Below are 25,489 nucleotides of genomic sequence, written 5' to 3'. Positions count from 1 at the left end.
TTGAAATAACTTCTACAGGTTCATGTAACTAAGAAATGCTTTAAGTGAAGTTTGAATTGAAGCAATCTTACTGAAAGGCTTAAGCTGTTACCAGACCATAGTAATATATACCAGGACTTTGTTTTGCTTGGTTAGGACCAGTGAAACCTTTGCAAAGGGCTTCATTTCATGCTTCCATCAACCTCTGGAACCCTGTATGAGAATGAGGCTCAGTTTGCCCAAGACCACACAGTTATCAGTGGTAGGCTAAACAGACAATTCTTTCTGATTCTAAAGATCTGCAAGCCCTAAGTATGGAAGAGATAATGAAAACAGTATATATAGTACAGAAAGGTCCCACAGGGGGTGGCTAGAGTTGTTAAAAAAAAAAAAACCATATAGGTTAGTAAGACAGAGGAAGGAACTCATCTTCCTCAGAGGCCAAGGAAGATGGTATCAGGAGATAGTGTGCATGAGATTAACATTTAGTGCTATTTATCTCCTGGGTACAAATATCTCAGGCCATTGGCTAGGTGTCCAGCTTGGTTCCTTAGAAACACTGAGGGTCTGTAGAACCTATGGGCAGAAGCATAATCTCCAGTTACCTCATCATTTAGGATGCCCAGTTGGGTTCACTCTCCCCAAACTTCCCAGAGTGCTTTGCAAACAGTGCACTGTCCTTCCAAGATGGTAACACTCTGTATACTGTTCCTTTATCTGAAATTCCCTATTGGTGACTATGGATTTGGGACACTGTAAGTGAATCAGTACGCCAAGTGAACTAGGCACTGACGTTAAATAAATCTCGTTAGGGAACTTAGTCTTAGGATTTTTATTCAGTGGGTTGTTCTTAGATGTAGTGGCTGAGTAGAGCTTTAAAATTAGACTCCTAAAAGGTACATGGCAAATTATAACTGGCTTTTGTGTTATTGAAGCCATTCCAGTTGAAGCCCATGACCTACTTTATCTTACATTTTGTTGCCATAGTGCTTGGGTTAAATGTGTAACAAAAGAAAATTGATTTCCGGTATAAATCTTCTTAATTTTTATTGTGCCCCACAGTGCTGCATGAATGATGCATGTGTGATAAGCCTCACAGTCAGAAGACTCCAGGGGGAGTTTTGAGAGTTTAAGTATGATAGCCTTAGTCAGTGCTTATTAAGATAATACGTTTTCTGTTGATCTGTATCATTTTCTTAAAGAAGAAGGGGACTTTATAAATATCCTTAGGCAGAAAGGAAACAGGATTTTCTGATGATTCCAGATGAGGTTTCCATACCACTCAGGTTACATCAATACTTCCTAAAAAGGAAAACAGTGTTTATCTGGAACGTACAGGCTTCAAGCTCGGAGACAAACGCTTGCCCTTCAAATGCTTCAGTGCCTTGTTAAGTTTAAAAAATCAATTCCACAGTAAATTGAGCAGTTTAGAAGTCTTCAGACCTTGTTTTAACAAAACAACAACAACCACCACCTCTGTGTATTGAGTAGTGAATGGTAAGAGGATGGGGCCTGATAAAGACAAAAACTAACATTTCCTAGCATGCATTATCCATGAAAAAGACATGTTTCTTTCTGTTGTGCTTAGCTTTCTCATTATGTCTTAGATTTTTCCCCTCTACCTTTCTAAAGTCTCCTTCAGTCTTAGAGTTTCATGAGGTAGAAGTAACTCTGAAACCTGTGACATCTGGCCTACAAAGGATTTCCTACTTATTCTATTGGTTTATGCTTTTAGTCTGTGTACCTCACTTTGAATGCTGTTTGGAAGGGCAAGCTTTTTAGTTGTACTGACTACATCACTGTTTCATAGTCTATGATCACCTCCCTGAGGTTATGCATTTGGATCTTGTAGGTATTTGATCATGTTACCTTATTTTCAGGGAGGCAACATATAAATCGAAAAACTGTGCTGAGCACAGTAGTCATCTATGTAGCCATTTATATGTGAAACCTGTTTATGTTATTCATGCTGATGCTTTTCCAATACAATTTGTTTTCACTTTTGAGATGAGTGGTTTGATTCATTGCAAGTGACAGGGGTCTCTCTTAGGCCTACAGAGAGAAACGAGGAAGCCCTGGGGGTTGAGAATCCCGCCTTCCATTTATGATTGCTGGGGAGTGACAGTTTTTATTTTACCCTTCTTCTCATTTTGCTTCCCTACTTCTGTGTTTCTCCCTGAACTGTCTCTTTCTGGGGTATTATTTACAAATTTACTGAGACAGAGAATCTAGCGTGGAAGAGCCCAGCCTGCTCACCTGTTTGCCTAACGGCTGGGCACAAGTCTCCCTGTATGAAGATGAACATTCAGAGTCACAGTGTGACTTTGACTCTGCATGGTAATTAGGGTACGAGAAACTGTCTGGGGCTGCTGGCTCAAAACTGGGCTCCTGGGGGCAGGTGGTATCTGGAATTAGAGATCCCACTGATATAAAAGATGCCAGAATTCATCTGTAGTTATCAATATGCACACTGGAGTTGGGTTTCCTGGGTTTGTAACTCGGTCTGCCAGTTGCTAGCTGTGGGATCTTAGGTGAGTTATCTATGCTCACTTTCTTCATCTGGTGAATGCAGATAACAACACATACTTACTTCACAGGGCTGCTGCAAAGGTAACATTAGACCATTTTTGTGAAAGAGCTAGCATAGAGTTAGATGTATAACAAGAACTCAGTAGAGGTTGGTCATCATAATCATTATAATTACGGATTTTGCTTACTTGCAGTACCTTTTATACTGTAGCTTCTCAATTAATATTTGCTGAATGAATATATTAACAAATGGATTAATCATACATCAGTGCTTGAAAAAGGTAATTTGGCTAAGTAAATAATTTCCCAGGTGATAAGTGAAAACATTAAAAATGAATGTAAGTATCCCATTTCCTTTCAAAAAATATTCCATAATGATATTTACATTTCAGATGGTCTTTAAAGCAGAAGAACATTTTCCCCCTTTGTAGATGTAATTCTAAATGGTCTTATTAAATAAGAAACACAGAGCCAAATAAAGAGTTAAAAGCCCAGAGATCAGAACAGTAGCCAAGAGCTAAGACCACCTTAACTTACCACTCGCTTTTGTCCTTCCCCTGAGAGAGAGAGACCTTCTTCCTGTGTCCTGTCCTTTTATTGCCTTTCTGTTCTGCCTTCTCATTGGTTCTAAACCCAACCACATGACTTCCTCATCACTGCCTGTCACTGCCTGTCTATACAGACCTCTAGGTCTCTATGGTTGGTACTGGGATTAAAGGCATGTGTCCTTAAACACACAGAGACTCTGCCTGCCATGTGATCAGATTAAGGGCGCATGCTACCACTACCAGACTTCTGCTTAATGGCTTGCTCTTAGCTCTGATCCCCAGGCAACTTTATTTATTAACATACAAATAAAACCACATTTCAGCACAAATAAAATATCACCATACCCCTCCCCAGTGTAGCCCTGGATAATTCATTTGTTATTCTTTACAAAACTCAGTGAAAAAAACAGTGCTTGATTTCTCTACTGGCTAGGAAACTTGCAGTATTTCTGCCTTAGCAAAAATGTATTTATTACTAACGTGACAGACTTTCTTACATGCATTTATCAGTAATGGGGGAGAGAAATCTACTGTCCCTATTTGCAAGAGTAGCAAGTATTATTGCTTAAAAATTTTCACCAGTCTGATAATTTTAAAGGGATCCAAGGGAAATATAAAACCTGAGATCCAGATATTAGAGCCAGGCTGGCACAGCATCAAGTCCATTTGGTTCCTTCATACAGAGGAGTTACCTTGAAATAAAGTCTGTGTCAGACCTTTCCTGGACGGAATCCGTTGGCCTCTTCTGTGGGCATATCTCTTGTCCTATTTGTCCATTGTATCATGAATATATGGCCAAGTCCTTAGATCATGATGATTTAAAAAGAAAAATGCAATTCAGGTACCAGAGCATCACTCTAGCTCTCCTGTGCAGCTGGTATTGTTATGACCAGATTGCGGGGACCCCCAAAAGACCACCATAGAGACCGAATCCCGCATGTAAAAGCAAAGAGCCTTTATTTCAAACTCCAGAGCTTGGTCCCTCTGTCTGTCTGACACAACGCTGAGAGCAGAGAGCCCTGAACTCAGGCGGGGCAGACTTTTTATCATAGCAGAGGTTGGGGTGAAGGGATTTCCAGGGTCCAGGACACTGATTGGCTGACAATTGTCTAGGGGTATCTGTAAAACAAAAATAGGTGTGTGCTAGACTCAAGGACATCTGGTCACCTTATCTAAGGGTTGAAATGTTTGGGATGTCAGGTACTTCCTCACCCCTGGGTAGATCCCTGGGTGGTATCAGCTTAAGACTTTTCCTGGATCTGGGTGTTGCCTGCCAGTAAGCCTGTCACAGTAGCTGTGTCTAGGCCCCTAAGCCTGTCATGGCTGCTGTGTGGTCAAGCTATTTTGGGGCCCCTTCACAGTATCACCTCTCACCTTCATTTTTACCATCAAAAGCGTTCTCGGCTGTAAGCATCAAATGCCTATTACATTTCTCTAATTTATACCTGAAAAAATTAACCCCCTACAGTTTTTCCTTTTATAGTTTCACTTCCTCTACTCCTCCGAGTTCCTCCCCACCTCCCCTCCCCTCCAGATCCACTCCCTTTCTGTCTCTTATAAGAAAACAAACAAGCTTCTAAGGGAGAATAATAATAAGATAAAAGAAAAACTAACTCATCAGATTTGAACAAAACAAACCAACAGAAGAAAAAGAGCCCAAGAAAAGGCACAAGAAACAGATAGAGACACAAAGACCCATTCGTTCACAAGCTTAGGAATCCCATAAAACATTAAACTGGAAACCATAATATACAACCAAAGAACCTGTGGGGTAAAAAGAGAAAAAATATTCAAAAAAAAAAAAGAAAAGATAAAGTTAAAAAAAAAAAAAAGCCCTGTCGTGACATTAGGAGACAAGGAACCTCCAAAGATGCTGTTGAGGTACTGTTCTGTTGGTCATCTGCTGCTGGGCAAGCAGCCTACCCTTAAGAGTAGTTTGTTTCCCCAGTGAGACTTCCTTGGAGAAAACGAAATTTTCATTTTTAAGTGGTTATCAGTTGGAGGTAGATTCTGGGCGAGGGATGGTGGCATGTGTCCACTTCTTTCAGCTGTAGGACCCCATCTGGTGCAGACCTAGGCAGGCCCCATGCATGCTGCCTCAGTCTCCATGATTCACATGTGTGTTGACCCTGTTGATTTTGAGGGCCTTGTTTCCTTGTTGTTCTCCATTTCCCCTGACACTTACACTGTTTCTGCCTCTTCTTCTGCAGGGTTCCTTGAACTCCAAGGGGAAGGATTTGATGAAGACATCCTACTTACGACTGAGTGTTCTGAGGTCTTGTGTTCTCAGCATATTGTCTAGCTGTGGGTCTCTATATTTGTTCCCATTTGCTTCAGGAGGAAGCCTCTTTGATGATGGCTGAACAAGGCACTTATCAATGAATATAGCAGAATGTCATCAGGAGTCATTTTATTGTGATGTTCTTTTAGTAGAATAGTAGTATTTGGTTTTACCATAGGTCCCTGAGCTATCTAGTTTCAGGTTCTTGGTCACCCAAGTATGGTTTGCCAGGTATGGGTTCTGTCTCAAGGAGTGGGCCCAACCTCCTCAACCATCTTTAACTATTCTATTCCCTTTTCAAGAGAGATCTATCTGTCCCCCTCTTGTCCCTCTATATCTAACCTCTGTGATTCTAAGAATTATAGCTTGCTACTTAACAACTAATATCCACATATAAGCAAATACATACGTATTTGTTTTTCTGGATCTGGGTGATTTTTTTTTTTCTAGTTCCATCTATTAACTTGTGAATTTCATGATTTCATTCAGCTTCTGAGTAATACTCCATTGTATAAATGTAACATTTCTTTATCCATTCATCTGTTGAAGGACATCTAGGTTGTTTCTAATTTCTCGCTATTATGAATAGGGCAGCAATGTACATGGTTGAGCAAGTGTCTCTGTAGTAGAGTATATGCCCTAGAGTGGTATAGTTGGATCTTGAGGTAGATTAATCCCATCTTCCTGATTTGAACCACCACACTGATTTCCATAGTGGCTGTACAAGTTCGCACTCCCACCAGAAATAAATGAGTGGTCTGTCTTAGTCTACATCCTCGCTAGCATGAGCTGTCACTTGTTTTATTGATGTTGGCCATTCTGACAGATGTAAGATGGAATCTCAAAATAGTTTTGATTTACATTTCCCTGATGCCTAAGAATATTGTACATTTCTTTGTTTCTCAGCCATTGGAGTTTACTCTTTTGAGAATTCTCTATTTATATCTGTACCCCATTTTAATTGAGTTTTTTGCTTTCTTGATATCTAGTTTCATGAGTTTTTTTTTTATATATATTTTGGATATTAGCCTTCTATCAGGTGTGTAGTTGGCAAAATCTTTGCCACACTGTAGGCTGTCACTTTGAATGATGGTGTCTTTTGCCATGCAGAAGCTTCTCAGTTTCTGAGGTCCTATTTATTGTTGATCTTAGTGCCTGTGCTAATGATGTCCTGTTCAGAAAGTCTTTTCCAGGGTCAATGAGTTCAGCTAGTCCCTATTTTCTCTTCTGTCGGGCTCAGTGTATTTGGTTTTATGGTGAGGTTCTTGATCCATTTTGAGTTGAGTTTTGTGCAGGTGATAAGTATGGACCTATTTGGATTCTTCTACATGCAGCCATCAGTTTGACCAGCACCATTTGTTGAAGATGCTGCCTTTTTTCCCTCAGCATGTATTTCTGGATTCTTTATATATAAAAAAAAAATCAGGTGTCCATAGGTGTGTAGATTTATGTCTGGCTCTTCAGTTCAATTCCATTTATTAACATGTCTGTTTTTTATGCCAGTTCCATGCTGTTTTTATTGCTATAACTCTGTAGTACAATTTGAGGTTGGGGATAGTGGTACCTCCTGCAGTTCTTCGATTATTTAGGACTGTTTTAGCTATCCTGGTTGATTTTTTTCATATGAATCTGAAAATTGTCCTTTCAAGATCCGTGTTGGAATTTGATGATGATTGCATTAAATCTGTTGATTGCTTTGGTATGATGGCAATTTTTCTATATTAATCCTACTGATCCATAATCATGAAACACCCTATATTTTACATTTTTTTGTATGCAGATGTGTTTGTTTCCTCCCATTGTTAGGCACCAAATCCAAGGCTCTTTGCATGGTAGGCAAGAACCCTACCACTGAGCTACATCCTGGACCTTTATATCTATTCTTTTCAGTTTCACAGCATGTTAATTTTTTTCAGCTAAGTCCTTTTAAATCAGTTTAACTTGCAATGTTTTTTCAAATGTTTTTTATTATTTTTAATAGCATGTGGGGGTGTTTATATGCACATGTGTATATGTGCTCCTGGAGGAGAGAGGCATCAGATCCCCTTAGGGTTGGAGTTATAGGCAGTTGTCAGCCATGCAAATGGGTGCTGGGAACCAAATTCAGGTCCTCTGGAAGAGCAGCAAATACTTCTAACAGATTTTGCACCACCTTTTTAGCCCCAATTTTCAAACATTTTCATTTATATCATGCCAAGCCTTTTCTATTTTAATCATTGCCTTTCTCAGGTATAATTCTTTTTAGCCTCATCATTATTGTTTCTGATTTTCTTCTTTTAAAAACTATTTGGATGATTTGTCTCTTGATCTTATGGTTTTCTGACTTTCATCTTTCATGCTCTTTTTATATCCTTGCCTTAGAGCCAGAAGGAAACACAGTTAGAGATTTTATGTTCATGAGGTGGTTAGAGATGGAGAAAGGAACAAAGAAATGGTTATCAAAACCTAGCCTTTTAGCCCCTGCACAGGAATAAAATAGGCATGGTTTACTAAAGCACTTAAATCCAGGAATGAAGAATGTAGCAAAGTTTCTTTTTCTATCCCTACCATGTAACTTGGGGGAGGAGCCATGCAGCAGCAGGAAGAGAACCAGAGATTCGGAAACGTGTATTTGCTTGAAAATATGCTAGATGGTCCATTTTTATTTTTCTTCTCTTGTGGTGAAGTGAAGGATACTCACTGTTGATAACAGATGGACTTGCATTTCTGGAAAAACTCATTGTGGAACCTGTGTAGAAAACAGCCTTCAAAAAGGACTGAAGACGAAAAGCTCCGGAGGATCATGGCTCGGCAGGTCAGCTGCCTTTTGGACAAAGCAAAGGGAAAAAGGTATATGCACTCTGCTGAGAGGGAAGCTGGAGGTGGAGGGAAATTTGCCCAGGGAATGTTTGCAGCTGTGTAGTAAAGAGAAGCATTCGCTGGGAAGTGATGTGGTTGTGTATGTCTTTTTTAAAGAAAAAGTGATTAGCTGGTCAGGTAAAATAACATCTGTGTTAACACAGTCTTTCTGAGCTTCAGAGGAGTCTTGCCAAAGGTTGCCTCCAGTTTGATTTAGAATATTGTTAGAAGCCATGGTACTCTAAAAAGGCTTAAGGTGAAAGAAGAAGAAACATAATAGTAGAAATCTTTAAAATCATGAGACAGGCCTTGAATAGTATCATCATTTGAAGATCATTCCTTCATCATGAAGAATTCATGATTATGGTGACTTCCAAAGGCCTATTATTTTTTGGGTGAATAGAGCTCGTGCCCAGGAGACTAGGGCCTGTCTCTCACCTCCAGGCTCTCTGTCTGCAATGGGCACCATGATGTGCATGTTCAAGGATTCTAAGTGTGTGACAAGGGGCTAGGGATATAGCTCACCTGATAGAGTGCTTGTTTAACATGCAAGACGCCCTGAGTTCAGTTCCCAGGACCTGCTATAAAACCAGGCACATTGGACAAGGAAGCTCCTGGAGGCAAAAGGATCAGAAGTTCAAGATCATCTTCCATTACACAATGAGTTTGAGGTCAACCTGTGCTACATGATAATGGAATAATGGATGTGTACAATTGTTAGACATAACTTCCTCCTCCAATGTTCAGTGTTAACCATATGTGCACGTGTTCACCAAATTACTGAATGCATGTCCTGTGCCTGATATAAATTCCCAATACGCCCCCACCGTTGGGCATGGTCGCGCATGCCCTGTGTGACCTACTCACTTCCGCCTACTCATTTCTGGGTCAAAACGTCCTGCGTGACCCATGACCCTGTGGGACACCTACTCATTTCTGCCCAGTCATTTCCAGGTCAAACGTCTTGTGTGACCCAGGACCCTGTGGCTTTACCCAACCATGTGATCTACACACAAGTGTGGAATAGCCACATGGGCCTGTGTGTGCAGGCACGGCCCAGCCTTTATAAGCGGGTGCCATGATTCCCAGCCCCCTTCACACATGTATCTTTCCACAGGCCTGTGCATATCTGTCCCTCTCCCTTATGTTAACAAAACTCTTGTTAGTAGATTCTGTCGTGTTTCGTGATGGTTCCTCGCAGGGTAAGAGCACCGTAAAAACCAACCGTGCTGACAAGAGCTCTTTACTTCCGAGTTTCTGAAGGCTGAAATGAGAGAGTCTGTCAAGGGCTAAGTGGTTTTGTTAATTAAAATAATAATAATAATAAAGTAGGAAAATTAAAAGTATACCTCAAGCCGTGGAGATGGCTCAGAGGGTAAAGGTGCAAACCTGACAATTTGGTTCAATCTCTGGGACCCAGAAAGTGGAAGGAGAGAACTGACTTGCTCATGTTGTCTTCTACACTTACATTGTGTCACGGCCCTCTAATCAATCAATGAATCAATCAATCAAATAATCAATCAATTAACCAATCATCCAATCAATCAATGTAATACATTTAAAAACAAGAATTAACAAGTACCCATATGAAATGAAGTACCAGTAAAGCTCGTTAGTTAAAACAGAGTACTGCTTGTGTGGTGGTTCAAGTCAGCTATCCAAGCTCTTTGGAGAATGTGGCAAGCAAATCCGAGACCAGCTAGCTTGAGTTACCTTGAGTGCCAAATACATACACTAAACTACAAATCCCTCCATTCCTTGCGGCGCTGTCGCGTCACGTGCCTTAAGAAACGCGGAAGTCTTGTTTGCATGCCCAATCGCACCTCGAGGCTTGTGCAGCGGCGGCAGGGTGGCCAATCCCGACTCAGCGTGCCCCGCGGAGTCCCGCCTCCGCGTTGCGCTGACGGGTCGCGGGCGGATACGCGGCTCGGACGGACACGCGGCTTTCCGGGCTCTCTCGGTTTTCCTGCTCCGGGCCTCCGACTTTCAGCTCCGCCATGGCTCCCAAAGGCGGCTCCAAGCAGCAGTCCGAGGAGGACCTGCTCCTTCAGGATTTCAGCCGCAACCTGTCGGCCAAGTCGTCGGCGCTGTTCTTCGGGAACGCGTTCATCGTGTCTGCCATCCCCATCTGTGAGCTGCGGGCGGGCGGCGGCGGGGACGTGGCGGGCGCCGTGGGGAGGCCAGAGGCCGCGGGGAGGCGGGCGGTCGAGGGTCGGGGGCGGCGTCCCCGGGAAGTCATGCGTGGCGTGCGTTTGAACCGGGCGCGGGTCCTGGCCCGGATTCTCTGATTGGTACACACGTGTCGCCACCTGTCCTCACAACTGTTGTTTGACACTACGAGGTGTTCAATGAACCTGATGAGAGACCCACCCATGTCCTGCACTGAATTAGCAGCGTGACCCGGTGGCGAACCTCCCCTCGCCCCTGAGCATCCTTTGGATTTGCAGAATGACAGAAGTTAGGCCAGGGCCAGAAGTCAGAGGTCAGCGATCAGCCTTGTTTAGGGTTTTAATAACCCTGCGAGAGCAACTCTAGACTTAGCGTTTGAATGGGAAACTGCAGACCAGGCAGGCCAAGGTGGTTTTCGAGCTCAGGTCTTCCGAGTTTCTGTCTCCTGGCCCACACTGCCACACTGTTGCAGGCCAGTCACATCCAAACGTATTTTATTATTTAGGCCCTTGTAAAAAACTCAGCGTGCAGCGAATGTGGTGGAGAGCCCCCTGTTTTCACTGGCCGGACAAAGCATTGCTTTGATTTCGGAGAGCAGCCACGTCAGCAAGTAAACCAGTGTTGTGGGACAGCATTGGATAAAAATGGCCTGTAGTAGGCATTTTATATCAAATAGTATACTAGTACCCCGTGAATGAAATTTGAATTCTTATTTGTGGCTTTTTTTTTTTTTAATTTCCATTTTTTTCTCAAGTTAGAAGAAATCTCTAGACAGTCATACCCCCACAACCCAACTTCATGGACTGGGAAAGCCCTGAAACTGAGACTAACCATGTTTATTGGATATCTCACTTGTAGTGAAGTTCCCCAGTTTGGGTGGGATTTACTAACTCTTTTCCCTGGTTTAGCTGTAATTGATCTGGCAGGCTTGTGTCATGGGGTGGTAATGTTTGTTCCCGTTTGTGTCCCTCTCTTCCTTTTGTCTGAACTCAGGGTTGTACTGGCGCATATGGCATATGGATCTCATCCAGTCTGCTGTTCTCTACAGTGTGATGACGTTAGTGAGCACTTACTTGGTAGCCTTTGCATACAAGAATGTAAAATTTGTCCTCAAGCACAAGTAAGTACATTTTTCAAGAGTCCCTGTGAATAGACTGCATATTTTATGGTAGAGTGTCTTCTTAAAGATGCTTTACAGTTACAACATAGCATCAGTTTGAAATGTGTGTGTGTCTCTATTTTGGGAAGAAGGCATATTGATACCTGGGGAATTGATAACCCCTTGAGCCATCTCACACTTTGGTGGAAATAGATGTCGGGAGTGGAACTGAAATATTTAAGCACTAGTTTGTAATCGCTGGTTTCATCAGAAAAGCAAATCTACCAAATAAATTAATATTAGAAGAAACTCAATGGAGTTCTTTCTAGAAATTGTTCTGGGCTCTCTATTTACTAATTTTGGAAGCAACTTTAAAAAAGAAGATTCTCTGACATTTTCAATGCCATTTACATTTTTTTTTTTTTGTCTCGTAAGTGTATTCACTGTAGAAGGTAACAATATTTCTTGGATTTCTAGATCATAGATATTATAAGACAAATTATTTTAATAGCTTTTGGAGAAGAAAACCCAAGTTTTACCTCAGTAAATTTTTATGTAATAAGCACGTGATACTCGGCTTTCCTCAAGAGTAAACAGGAGAGTGTAGCCTTAGGAATGATTGCAATATTTATTTGTTTATTTGAGCTAGGGATTATGTAGCCCAGGCTGATCTTGTGAATGGTGTTGGGATTATAGGCATGAACAACCACACTAGTTGTAATTTATTATTTCAGAGTGCTGTGGTCCTCTTGGGAAGCAGAGTATGAATTAATATTTAATTTGAAAAGATGTTCTCTAGAGTTTCATATACACTTTTGGGGTAGCAGGATATTCTCTGGTTTATTCAATAGCGCCTTTTGGATTTGGCTTTTTTTTTAAGTAATTTTTTTTTAAATTTTTATTTTGAAGTGTGTGTGTGTGTGTGTGTTTGTATGTTTGTATGCACAAGTGCACCCTTGCCTGCGGGGGCCAGAAAAGAGTGTTAGATCCCCTGGAGCTTGAATTACACATAGTTCTGAGCCACCTGACATGGGTGCTGGGAACTGAATCAGGTCCTCTGCAAGAGCAATATGTGCTCTTAGTTGCTGAGCCATCTCTCCAGCTTCTAAAGTAATTTTTTAAAGGCAGTAGAGATTCTCAGCTTAAACATGCTGTGTATTTAATCTTTTTAAAGAAAATTTCCCATAGTATCCACACTTGATTAGAAATTTTTTGTTTGGACTGATACAGCAGTCTCCATGTGGTCTCTGAAACAAAAACATAGGGCCTACTCCGACAGGGACTGTATAAAGCTATTTGATGATACTTTTTCTTTACCTCATCCGTATTTTATGGGATAAAATTACACATACATATGAGGGACTGGAGAGATGCTCAGTGGTTAAATGTATTGGCTGCTTTTCCAGAGGACTCAGTTTCAATTTCCAGCATTCACGTGGTGGCTCACAACTGTCTGTAACTCCAGTTCTAGGGATTCTGATGCCTTCTGGCCTCTGTGGGCACCAGGCATGTCTGGTGCCCAGACATATGTGCAGGCAAAATAATAATAGTAATAGTAATAATAATTTTTAAAAGATCACATATCTTAGTGAAGACTGAGAAGTGATACATTCCTCTTTATCTGTCATTTTAATTTTTTTTTAACTATTTTTAACACATCATGGTCTTTTTTTTTTCTAATTCAGTAACACCAAAAATCCTTTCAGCTTCTTAGAATCGGAGTCATCCGCTTCCTCCCTCTGAAGCCTCACCCTTCAGAGTTAGGCTTAGCCTTCTTGTCAGCCTTTAATTGTGTCTTGTGCCCATTTCCATTCAGGATCCCCGTTTTCTGTTCCTAAATGTCTGTTATTTCAAGACTCAGAAAACCTTTCCAGAGAATCCTACCTGATTTTGATCATTTGTTTTGTTGTCTTCCTGGTAGGCTCTTTCAGTTGACAAGGAATTAATAGTATATTACGATCTTAGTTAACAGGGTTTTATTTAAGAGATGGGCCAGCAGTGGCCTGAGCAGCTGCTGTCTTTCTGAGCACGCAAAGGCTTGGCTTCATGATTGCAGTTCTGCTGGACCAGCAGCCTGATCGGCTCATCTCTGTCATCCTTCTGTCTGACAGCCTCTTTGTCACCTGCCATTTTAAGATTCAGTTCATTTCATCCTCTTCTCTCCAGACTGCGTTCTTATGGGACATGGATGTCTATGAATATAGAATCCATCAGAAATAGAATCTTGCATGACTGTCCTTTATAATCCCTTGTAGCTCAGTTCCTTTGGTGTTGAGATTTGTTACTAATTTTGAATACCACTAACTGTTTATGTACTTCTTTGGGATCAAATTGTTCTTTTTACCAGAGTCCTACTCTAGGCTTCTTGAGGGCAACTGCTATGTCTTTTACTTCGTATCTCTTAGAACGGTTATTGATACAGTTTAGGTTAGTAAAATTTCAGTATACTCCTAAGTAGAATTTCCTTTAGTCGTAGTTTTGAGGTAGTAAGTATCGTAACTGACACAGAAACTATAGATTTAGGGCCGGTGAGACGGCTCAGTGGGTAAAAGAACTTAACATGCAAGCCAATGACCCGAATTTGTTTCCCAGAACCCACAATGGATGAGAGAACAAGTCCCACGAGCTGTCCTCTGGCCTCTGCCTGCCCCTCCCCACAGTAGTCCTAAAGTAAAGCAGCGTAGGTTTCCACGCTGCATGAGGCTTACAGACGCAGTGAGAGCGTGAGTGCCTGTAGCCTGTGGTGACAGAAGATCGCTCCAGAGCCAACAAGTCTGGAGTCCAGTGTCTGCTCTGCTACTCTTAAGTGTGCTGTCTTGGGCTGTATGTTTTTCCTGTATAGTTTTGACTCCAGAGGAGTAAGATAAGGAATTTAACAGTAACAAAGAAGCTGGGGAGGTGAAATAGGATCACAAAAAATAGTTCCCATGAGCTATCTCAGTTGATAGTGTCCTGGGCCCCTGGAGTGGCTTGTCTTGTTAGAAACTGACTGAGTGAGATTTATTCTCCAGCAGACTTAAGACATCTGATACTGGAGAGGACCTCTTTTTTTGAGTGAACCTGGTGGTGGTTGAGTCTCTAGTTGGTAAATAATAGACTACTAGAAGAGAAGTTGGTTATCTGGTTGGGGTCTTTCAGGTAGATTTGTTCTCCATATAGTCCTTAGAGGAGCTTATGGGTAAGTAATTCTTTTGAAGACTTACGTTTTTGAGTCCTGACCCTAAGAGTATGTGAATGTGTGTTTTGATGTTCAGCTATGGACCTTTTGTCCACTCCCATCTCTTTGGAGGCTTTCTATAGAGAAAAAGGGCCTGAAGTTAAGTTCTGGAAATAGTTCTTTGTTTGCTAGAGAGGCTGGCTGAGAGAGGAGTCTCTCCCTCAAGAACCCAGCTTCTCAGGAATGAAAGAAACACCCAAAGGGGTGATTTTTTTTTTTTTTTAATATATAATAAAGTCATATGAGCTTGGATCTTTGGAATAAAAATGTACCCTGGAGGATTCTAAACATCCGACCCCTTAACTCATCTATTTTTCTTAGCTTTACCTCCCTTGGGTTGCCAATTTGGGATTATAAAGTTAGAAAGTAAGCACGGCCCTTTAAAAACATATATTAGTTGAAGTTTACTTTTTATCAGTGTTAGTTCTAACTTTGCTCTTGAGTGAAAGCTAGAGATGGAGGCATGGGAAAGTCAGCTATAGTCTGTGCTCACCTTGCATCTAGACTCTAGATTCTAGAGGCTCTTGTTGAGTGAATGATCTTGGGTGTTCTCTTGGAGTCCATCCCAATTTCTCCAGTTTTCTTTGGTCTACTGACCAGAACTAATATAGTGTGCTAATGTAAATCTGAGGCCTTGAACACAGTGAACAGGCTTCTGTCTCTGCTCTATTCTGTTGAGACGCCATGTTGAATACTTTCATAGTGGGAGCACTGTTGGGCTGCTAGGTACTCTGTGGAAGTTTGTGTGTTGTCATTCCTACTTTCTCTTCTGTAGGGCTAACTGTAGCTCTCATTCTGTGAAAAATGCACTATGTTGGCTATAAGTGTCTTAGTCTATGGGTGGCTCTTTATATTTTATTATTTAAATATACCACTTTACTAATAACCCTACCTGATAAAATTCATCTGTAGATTTTTGTTATTGTTTTGATCTGTATCCTTTGTTTTGTTTTGTTTTGTTTTGTTTTGTTTTGTTTTCTGAGACAGGGTTTCTCTGTGTTGTTTTGGTGCCTGGTCCTTTGTAGACCAGGCTGGCCTCAAACTCACTGAGATCCGCCTGCCTCCACCTCCCAAGTGCTGGGATTAAAGGCATGCACCACCACTGCCGGGCTTGATCTGTATACTTTTTTGAGACAAGATACCATGTAGCTGAGGCTGGCCTTGAACTCCTGAACCTTGTGCTTCCACTTCCCAAGCACTGGGATTACAGGCATTTGCTATCATGTCCAGCTGTAGCAACCCCCACATCCCCCCAACTAAGATCTGGAGATTCTGATCTGACTTCTTGATCAAACTCTTCTGTCTGACTCAGTGTTAACTCAAAGCAGTGGGCTCTGACCATACTCTATTACTTCTTTTAAATAAAATTATCCTTTGGAATGGAGTTATAAGCATAGCTTTCAGATACTATAGTTATTTTCCTTCATGTATTAAATCAAGATATCTGTTCTGTAGTCTGCTTGGAATTGGATCACATCAGTAATAAAACATCCCCTGTGAACTTTAGGAAATAAAATGTAATCACAATGATTCCTAGAGAGTTGTGCTAGTAGCATTTCATTTGGCTTTTATACCCATATTAAATACAGGCAGAAATCAAATCCCATGACTAAGAAACCATATCTTGAGAGTTTCTTGAACTTCTCTTAGGCTTGTACAATGTAATAAATTTGGAACTTTGTGTCCAGTTGACTTTCTTGAAATGTAAAGTGTCATTTAGTTGCCAATATAAAATATGAGTTCAGAGTGTTTTGCAAGACTGACATTCATTTCTAGAGCACGTGGAAACCTTTTTCTTTTTGTGTTTTCTTTCAGAGTAGCACAGAAAAGGGAGGATGCTGTTTCCAAAGAAGTGACCCGAAAACTTTCTGAAGCTGATAATAGAAAGATGTCTCGGAAGGAGAAAGATGAAAGGTTAGACTCTGTGTGTGTGTGTGTGTGTGTGTGTGTACGTGTACACATATGCATTTAGAGGCCAGAAGATGGTGTTAGGTATTTCCTCCATCACTCTCCACTGTATTCTTTCTCTTGCTGAACCAGGAACAACCCACAAGGGTTCACAAGCCCTAGTGAACGTCTTGTCTCCTTGGAGCTGGGGTTCCAGGATGCGCGGGACTGTGCCCAACTTCCACATGGCTGTGGGGTCTGACTGGTCATCATATTTGCTCTCAAGCACTCTTTCATCTGTCTCTCCACCCGCTTGGCTCCTTGTTTAAAGTGTTAGACTTCTCATTAAAGATGATAGACGTTGGAATTGTATAAGTAGTAGCCACAGTGATAGGAATAGCTGATTGTTTTTGAGTTTTGTTACTACTGGAGCCTTTTCTCTGAGCTAGCTCTATATAGCTGATGTGTTCTAACGGGTTAGGTGTACATCTGCAACATGATTCCTGCATTTACGCCTCGGGAGTCACTCCTGAAGAGGGCAGAGAAAGAGTGTAAGAACCAGAGGAACAGGAAATTTGCTATGAGATTCTGGTCTACTAAAAATGTCAGAGAAGTTACAGCCATGAAACGTCATCAGCTTAGATGCCTAAATGTGACCTAAACAAGGAAGAGGAAGACACCGATAGACGAGGATGTGGAAGGGGAAAGCTCATGAGGTCTCAGCCCTGCACAAAGAACTACAGGCAATTAAGAATGCTGAGAGGGGGAGAATTAGTCTCCTCCAGGGAAGAGCACACCAACTGGTTATCCACTACCAAATGGTCAGCTCTGAAAACACATACATACAAGTAACAGACTCCGTTTTATGCCCAAGGAAAGTAAGGTCCAGAAAGCTTAGAGTAACTTGGCTGTCGATACATAGATCCCTGGTAATAGAGGCTGGCTAACTTGGGAGCTTAACTAGTAACTGTTGCACCGGAATTTAGGAAGCAACAGAGCTTCCTTCTGTGCCCTTGTATGCCAGTTAACCCTTCCAAGTCTGTAGTGTTACAGGGTATTATATTAACATTTTTAGTAGTTATGACCCCAAACTCCCCAGGGGTGTCCCTGGCATGTATGGATACTGAATGCAGTGACTGGGGAAAGAAAGGACTGCATTTGTCCTCTGTTGCCTGAGTTTGTGCTGGTATGTTTGTTAACCCCCACTTTTTTTCCTCCTGGCCAGCTGCACTTAGAAGACTTCTTAAACAGTCCACTAGTATGAAGTACCTAAGCCCCAAAGTGGTCAAGTAAACTGGTGCATAAGAGTTACCAGAAAGTCATTGTTGCTTAGCGTGGTTGTTTCCATGGATCTTAAGCTTTAGCAAGGTGCTTTGTGGGACAAGACTTGACTGCACTTTCCCCCAGAAAGACTTGGTGTGGGCCTCGCAGAGTAATATAATTTTATAAGATCGAAAACTGTTTAACGGGAAGAAAAGGTGTTTAAATGATGACTTTGGAATTTGGTCCAGCATTTGAGCATTGTGCTTACTTTTGAGTTCCCAAGTGTTCAGGAGGTCATGCTCTTTTCTCACTGATGGAAGCGGCATGGCATGCAAGCCCTGAGAAAAGTCTTGCTGGCACTAGCCCATGAAGGACTTTATCAAGTGGATCCTGATTTAAAGAACACCAAGTAGCTTAATGAACAGAGCTTCTGCAGGGGTTTAGAAAGACACCAAACCTGAAGAAAATGACTATCTTCTGTGGATACTTGATAAAACTGAGGATATGATATTAAAATCATGGCAGTGAAGGCCCTTTGTAGGGAGCTGTCAGGTTTGACTGCAGAGCTCTTTGGTTGAATAATTTTGGTAGAAATAAAAGTTAGAGAATCAGTAACCATAAAACCCTTGTTGTTGAATTGTATAGGTCAGTATTTGCTAAACTGGGGTATATGTCATAGTTACCCAAATTTCAGAGTAATTGACACAGTGGTAAAGGTTTTGGAGGTGGTCAATTGGAAATGGCAAACAGGTCTCACTTGCAACTGCAGACTTGCCTGGGCTGCTATGTGTGTTGGTTTTTGATCCTGGGACGTCTCAGAATCTTTCTCAGTGCCTAGTTCAGGTAGTCATTAGCAGTGAGTCAGAATGGGAACTGAGAGTGAAACTCTTTGCCATGTGTTGACTTAGCTATTCAAAGTTGTGTCAGGTGGATGTGTAAAGTGCAGATTTTGAGATTGCTCTTGTCACCAGTAGAAATTAGTGCTCTTAGTATTTCTGTCACAGAAATGCTGTTACCCAGGTCGAGACTCAATTGATCTGGATAACAGATCAGAGACTCATTAAGATTCGGTTAGTTGCTGTTAGAGGATAAGCTGCTTGCAAGAGATTTGGTGTAAGAAAAGGTACAACATTTTGTGTCTCTCTCCAGGCTCCATTTATAGCTTTTAGGTGTGTATCTGTCAAGCCCCTCGCCCTGGATGGAAATAAGCAGTGGCCAGTTAGAGATTGAGCAGGTGTTGGAGGTGTGACTGTTACTTCCCAATTTCCTGAAGCTCTTTCTCTGTATTATCTGCTTGTAACAGTTGCTGTTTGGTCTTTCCTTCTTGCCTTTTTTTAGTAAGCTGTCCCTGAAGAATGATTCTACCAGTGAATCATTCTTTTAAATGATTTTAAATTATTTCAAATAATTTTTTAAATTATTTCAAAATAACCAGTATGTGGTGGACCGGAAGTGTTTTGAAGACATTTGGATGGTCCTGACTTGAATACTCTGGTGTAACATGGGAGCTAGGGTAGCATCTTGGATTGGATGGTCAGACTTGGATCTTAGTTGTTTTGGAGGTGATTCTGTTTCAGGTCATGGCAGGAAGAGAGTTAGGGAGACGTTCTCAGATGTCACTAGGATGATTTAATCAGCAGAGTAAAAGCATGCCATAGCTCACTGAGTCTTATGCCAGAGTTAAAAATAGCTGTGTTGATTCTGAGTATTTTTCAGCATTCAGTGCATTGGGCCTGGGTGCCTTACTGTGCTTGATTTCCTTGGAGCAGTGTAAGAGTGGTAAAATATTTCCTCCAGTTTAGATTTACATTTACTCTTCTTTGAAACAGAATGTTTTTAATTGTTGGCTATTCTTTAATGTAATGTTCTTCCTCTTTCCCAAAGTAGAGTAAGTTTATTAAGTTGTAGTGTTTGTAAAAATCAAGGACATAGAGCATAAGTATTATTAGAGACTATAGATTTCTTATGGTGAAGATGAGTGATGATCCCTCATTTTAGCTCTTACAGCCAAGCTTCTTGAATTGGACTAGAGCACACGTAAGTAGAAATGTTGGTTAGTAGTCTCTGTGGTGGTGGGTGAGAGGGCACTGTTTCATCCAAGGAGGACAAAGCATCTAGAGTTTCAGTTTTTAATCTTTCTGATGACTCCACAGTGAAGCAGCATTTCACCTTTAACCAAGTATAATAATTTGTACATATATACAAATATTTCAGGAAACAGTAATTACCATGCTGTGTGTGATGGATTCTCATAATTTGTACATATATACAAATATTTCAGAAAACAGTAATTACCATGCTGTGTGTGATGGATTCTCAATATTTTTTTTTCCTGTTACATTAAAGAAGAAAAGCAAGTCTCAACCCACTCGGTTAATTTTCCTAGGCAGTTGAACAACTTACTTCATTTCATACCCCACCAATGGATCACAGTCTACTCTTTAAAAAATTACTTTGCAAAGTTAATTAGCCAAGTGGAATAAAATCTGCTCTAATCAAAAGCATTCTGAAACATCCTCTTGGTCAATTTGGAGGGATAAAAGGCAGATAAATATGGGATCAATTGAAACAGATTTAAAAGTAAGAATTTTATAGAAGTTAAAAACATCGTCCTAAAAATCATGTAAATCCCTTCTTCGAATTTAATAAAGACAGCTGAAGATAAACCTGGTAAGATCGTGGCTAGCTTTTTTCTTGGCAGTACCTCTTTAAGTTGTGAAGCTAAAGGCTGAAGCCCATAGGTTAGAGAACCTTAGGCTAGAGTGCAGCTAGAGGACTAAAGCCAAAGAAGCCCGAGCCATACCAACCACTGAGACTAAGTTTTGAGTGCAGACCTAACCAAGGATACGACATCATCTGTAAATGGGTTAGGCCACATCCATAGCAATCCTGGGACGTGTGTGGCTGGTTCACAAGCCTCAGGCGGCGTACTTCTTTCCTGGGACTCTTAAGCAAAGACACCTATTTTGGGTGCTTATAAAATCATGCCATTTGTAATTAATGTCATTCCCTTCTACTGCAGCCTTGGCTGTTTGGGGAAATGGTAACACATCCAGCAACTGGTATTTAGCATCCACAAGGAAAACAGAATTCAGTGGAAAAAAGGAGATAATGTGCTCTAAATTTAATACTGCAAATGCATCTCAGCCTTGAACACAAGGAAAAGTTTGTCTTGTAATAAATGAGAATCATTTGGTATTTAAAGTTTTTGGTCACATTTATAAACTTGTTTGACCTGTTTTTGTATCTGTAGAATCTTGTGGAAGAAGAATGAAGTTGCCGATTATGAAGCCACAACATTTTCCATCTTCTATAACAACACTCTGTTCCTGGTTTTGGTCATTGTTGCTTCCTTCTTTATACTGAAGAACTTCAACCCCACGGTGTATCTTTTAAAAGTTTTCAGAAGCTATAAACAGTAGCTTGTTTTATTTTTAAGCCATCTGGTGTATTAGTGAAAACAAAAACTTCTCAGAGTCAGTTAAATAGTACTAACTTTAGGCAGGTGTCTATGAACTTAGAACTTAAAAGTTTCTGGCTTGATTTAGTGTTTTTTAAGTCTATAAGTTAGTTTCATGGTAAGTGGCAAGTGTTATAAAGCAGTCTTATATTGTATGTATGACTTCGTCCACTTACCTGTCTAAAAGGAGTCAAAATCAGTCAATGTCCTATCTTCACCAGTTTCATTTCGCACATCTGCTGGCTTTGGGGTTAGGTGGATGGCCAGGGTAGTTGCAAATGGTAGGTACATTTTATATATTCATAGTGTTCAAGATGCTTTTAAAATGAGCTTTGGCCAACAGTCATTTGTCTTTTATTAAAGGAATTTTTTTATTAAAGGTGTTATCCAGGAAGATGCAGCCAGACTTTTAACAATCAGAGGTTATGGTGTAATAAAACATCAGACACCTTCCACCTCACGTCTTTTGGGAATACTGGTAGGTCTTGCCAGAATGGCCCCAGAATGGTTTGCTTAAAGAGGTTGTAAATAGCCATGAACTTCCCGAACCTCCTTGCCTTATAGGCCAACTGTAGCAGGACTCTGACATGAGAATTTTCCCCTTTACTGTTTTGTGTCTGATGTGCTCAGACTAGCTCTTTTTGTGAGGGTTTAAGTGGAACTAAGATGTGTTTTTCGTGATTGTTATTTCTTCTAGGTTTGACTCAAATGTCTTTTTTAATATTGAAACACATTGCTTGTGGGTATTTTGTCATGTTTTATAGCCTTCCATATTGTAAATTTCGTTTATAGACAGTGAAATTACATGCACATACTTGTGTCAATAAGGAAAAGCTCTTTGATTGTTGAAAAACTAATTTTGGGATCTCACTTTTTCCTTAACATATTCTTGCAGGAACTACATTTTGTCCATAAGTGCTTCCTCTGGACTCATCGCCCTGCTCTCTACTGGCTCCAAGTAGACTGTGTAGCTTGGCCCCCTGCCTTTGTATCTATGTGTGGCCTGTGCTATATGGAAAAGTATCAGGGTGGCCAGGTTGGGAGACACACAAGATGTTTTTATAGTCTGGAGTTGGAGGGTTTAAAAATGCAATAGAGTGTAATTTAGTGTTTGTTTATTGGCTCTTTTGACAGATTGTTGAAATTAAATTGAATTGAAAGGGAAACTCAGAGTACTAGGACATTTATTAAAAGGCAAGAAGTCTTGCAATGTTCTCTAATCACAAGAGGAGAAAATAACTTGTTTCCTACATCTGTCAGAGGTCATGGTAACCTGGACTGAGCTGTTATTATTTATAATAGGAGGAAGAAGTTAATAACTGGTTCTCTGTGTTCCAAGTACAATATTACAACTTTTGACTGTAAATCTCAGTGATTCCTCTTCCCAAGGGATTAAACAGAAGTCTCTGACTTTGTAATTTATAATAACTCAAAAACATGGCCTCTTCACTTTGAGGGAGAGAAACTTGCAACTTTTTTTTTTTTTTTTTTTTTAAAGAAAGGCAGCCAAGGTAGTAACCTAAAAATAGTCCCCAGCCTATGAGTGTTGGCCTGTGAAACTAAAGCACACGCTGTTCGGCTGTATGGCTTTGGCCTTGGGCGGCCAGGGAGGGTCAGCTTGACCCTGCCATATTGGTTTGATGTGTGAAGTCACTGGAATCATTGTTTTCTGTGACCAGGCTCTCAGCACCACAGGCAGAATATTAAGTGAGAAAACACTTCTTTCCTGATTATTGACACATGAGAGACCAGAAGAATGTTTTGTGAACTTAGCCCTGGAATTCAGTGAACTCTCCAAGGAATTTACAGTGGTTTGAAAGGGTTGTCAGCATTTTTCTATGAGGGCTTGAATAAATTTGTCCCCTTTTGCCCAGGGTTCTTGTCATTTGTGAACAAATGCTAATCACATTTGTCTGGAGGGTTAGCAAAGAGCAGCCTCACGTCATGCCCCACCCCCCACCCCATGTGTGCAGATTCTGTGTGTGCCATAACGTCTAGATTTAGATGACTTCACACTTAGGATCACTGACTTCCTCTTCCTGTTTGCTGTGCACCACACCCGGGAACTCCTAGAATGGCACCTCTGAGGGAAATATTCCTAGTATTTAGTTTCTACTTGTAAACTTAAGAGGAACGCATGATACTATTTCTGAGTTTAAAGATGTGTTCACCACGAGTTGAGCTGTTTGTGTGCTGGTAGATGAAGTTTCAGTGGTCTGCATTAAGAACTTAGGGGAGTGCCTTTGTACGGTCCCCTGACTTCTCATTGTGTTGAAAGTCATTTTATCATGCTCCTGGAAGTGTCCAGTTCTTTTCTGTGGTGCATTGTTACCTGAGTGCCTTTACCAGGTAATGTGGAATGAGTAGGAAAATGAGATTCAATGCAAAGTACATTTAGGTAACACACATGAGGTAGGGTGTTTTGTTCTTCTGTTTTAATCAGTATTTGGCTGGTAAAGTTTGTGTACCAGTGCGTTTATCTAATAAAATAATTGGATACACTGTCAAATTGTTACTGGAGCTGGGCCAAGCACCTTCTAAGAGGCTGTTGTAAACTGGCCACTAGGTGGCAGTGCCCGTGTAGATGGGGAGAAAGTTACCACCATTATTGACAGTATTGTTAGCAGCTCAGGAATGGTGAAATAGAGGTGCCAGCTTCAAATTTCTAATTCTCTTGAATTAGCAACCAAAAATTTGCTGGAAGAGTAATTGTGTAGTGTTTTTCTGTCTTGAGTGTTTCCTACAGCTGTCTGTTTTTAACTCTCAAAATGTCCTCTGACTATACTACCAGATAAATTTCTGCGTATGAAGTCATATAGCCAGATCACCAGCTCCCTTTAAGGATTTAATGTATCAGTCCTTTACACTTAGAAATATGGACCCTGTCCCCTAATCTCTTCTCCATACCGAATGTGGCAAATAGAATTATGACGTGCTCAATAAGACATACATAGACAGTAAAGTCCTGGCAGAGTTTTTATCTTGAAAGAACCCCATATGTAACACCAGTAAAACAGACACTCAGAGTGCTTGCTTTCTTTTTCTGAGATAGGTAGAATCTTAGTGTTAAGCATTTTTATTCCTTGATTTACTCATTCATAACTTAATAGTAGTCTTGTATCTAAATTTACACCTTGCCCTGTTTGGTATATTGTTTTAACTTGGGAAGGATAATTTGAAACAGGATTTGAAGTTAATTGAAATAATGGAAGTTGAATTTATACTCAACATTCTTACAAAAAGTCTTGTTTTTAACAAGTATGATTAAACTTTGTTTTTAAAAATGTGTTTTTTCTGCAATTCTTTATGTGAACCATGTGAGTGTCTTTATTACATGTTTTATATTAACCATCTTTCCTACACATGTAAATGCACTGTTGAAGTTACTGCCCACTTGTCTGTGAGGTAGTGACAGGCACAACAAAGTTAAAGGAACCTACTCTGTCCTCCTGCTCATGTGGCTTCTTTGCCTACCAAGTATTGCAGTTCCCGGGGACACTAAGGAAGGATTTGTATGTACACATGTGCATGTATGGAGAATACCAGCATATCTCTTGGGGGCAGTCCAAGTTTATTTCCAGTCTTTTTTAGAGTCCCAAACAGGGTAGTTCATAGGAGTTTGGTGGGGTCTTTAATTTTTTTTTTTTATTTTAATTTTATTTGTGTGTATGTGTGTGTGTGTGTGTATGTGCACACGCGCATGCACACGGGTGCATTTCTGACTGTGTATGCACATGGAAATGCACACATGCATTGAAAAGGAAAGAAAAGTCTGCAAAAGTTTTTGGAGTTGTTTTCTAAGTGCAGTCCAAGCTGGCTGGAAACTTAAGATCCTCCTGCCTTAGTTTCTTAAGTGCTATTAGAGGTGTGTGTGTGCCGGCAATCAGGGCTTGCAATGCAAAGCTCAGTCTCTTTCTTTCTTTCTTTCTTTCTTTCTTTTTTTCTTTCTTTCTTTCTTTCTTTCTTTCTTTCTTTCTTTCTTTCTTTCTTTCTTTTTCTTTCTCTCCCTCTCCTTCCCTCCCTCCCTCCCTCCCTCTCTCTCTCCCTCCCTCCCTCCCTCCCTCTCTCTCTCTCTTCCTCCCTCCCTCCCTCCCTCCCTCTCTCCCTCCGTCCCTCCCTCTCTCTCTCTCTCTCTCTTTGTGGGAATGGGGTGGCTGAGATCTTAAGCTGAACCCGATCTTTCTTCCTCTGCCGCCCCAGAACTGGGAGTAAGGTGTGT

The 25,489-nt window shown here is 40.9% G+C and overlaps 1 protein-coding gene across 2 annotated transcripts; it reads left to right on the top strand.

Moving 5' to 3' along the window:
* The first annotated feature begins 10,085 nt into the window (after positions 1 to 10,085).
* Ssr3 (signal sequence receptor subunit 3) lies at positions 10,086 to 22,761 on the top strand. 2 transcript variants are annotated; one of them, XM_059265428.1, is made up of 5 exons: positions 10,086 to 10,305; positions 11,338 to 11,464; positions 16,476 to 16,574; positions 21,064 to 21,195; positions 22,166 to 22,761. In XM_059265428.1, exons 1-5 carry the CDS (start codon positions 10,173 to 10,175, stop codon positions 22,230 to 22,232), a joined length of 558 nt encoding a protein of 185 aa, XP_059121411.1. In that variant the 5' UTR covers positions 10,086 to 10,172; the 3' UTR covers positions 22,233 to 22,761. The 2 variants fall into 2 exon arrangements, with proteins under 2 accessions (XP_059121411.1, XP_059121412.1); XM_059265429.1 differs by lacking the exon at positions 10,086 to 10,305 and adding an exon at positions 10,537 to 10,657.
* Positions 22,762 to 25,489: the final 2,728 nt, after the last annotated feature.

The sequence above is a fragment of the Peromyscus eremicus genome, chromosome 6, assembly GCF_949786415.1.
Source record: "Peromyscus eremicus chromosome 6, PerEre_H2_v1, whole genome shotgun sequence".
Lineage (NCBI taxonomy): Eukaryota > Metazoa > Chordata > Mammalia > Rodentia > Cricetidae > Peromyscus > Peromyscus eremicus.
Note: the sequence above shows the minus strand (reverse complement) of the source record. Positions and strands in the feature narration are given on the sequence as shown.

Bases quoted from the DNA above. Each gene is read 5' to 3' on its own strand.
- Ssr3 (XM_059265428.1), top strand. From the start codon at position 10,173: ATGGCTCCCAAAGGCGGCTCCAAGCAGCAGTCCGAGGAGGACCTGCTC. The intron at 10,306-11,337 runs GTGAGCTGCGGG...GTCTGAACTCAG, and splicing joins CGTGTCTGCCATCCCCATCT to GGTTGTACTGGCGCATATGG. The intron at 21,196-22,165 runs GTATCTTTTAAA...ATATTCTTGCAG, and splicing joins AAGAACTTCAACCCCACGGT to GAACTACATTTTGTCCATAA.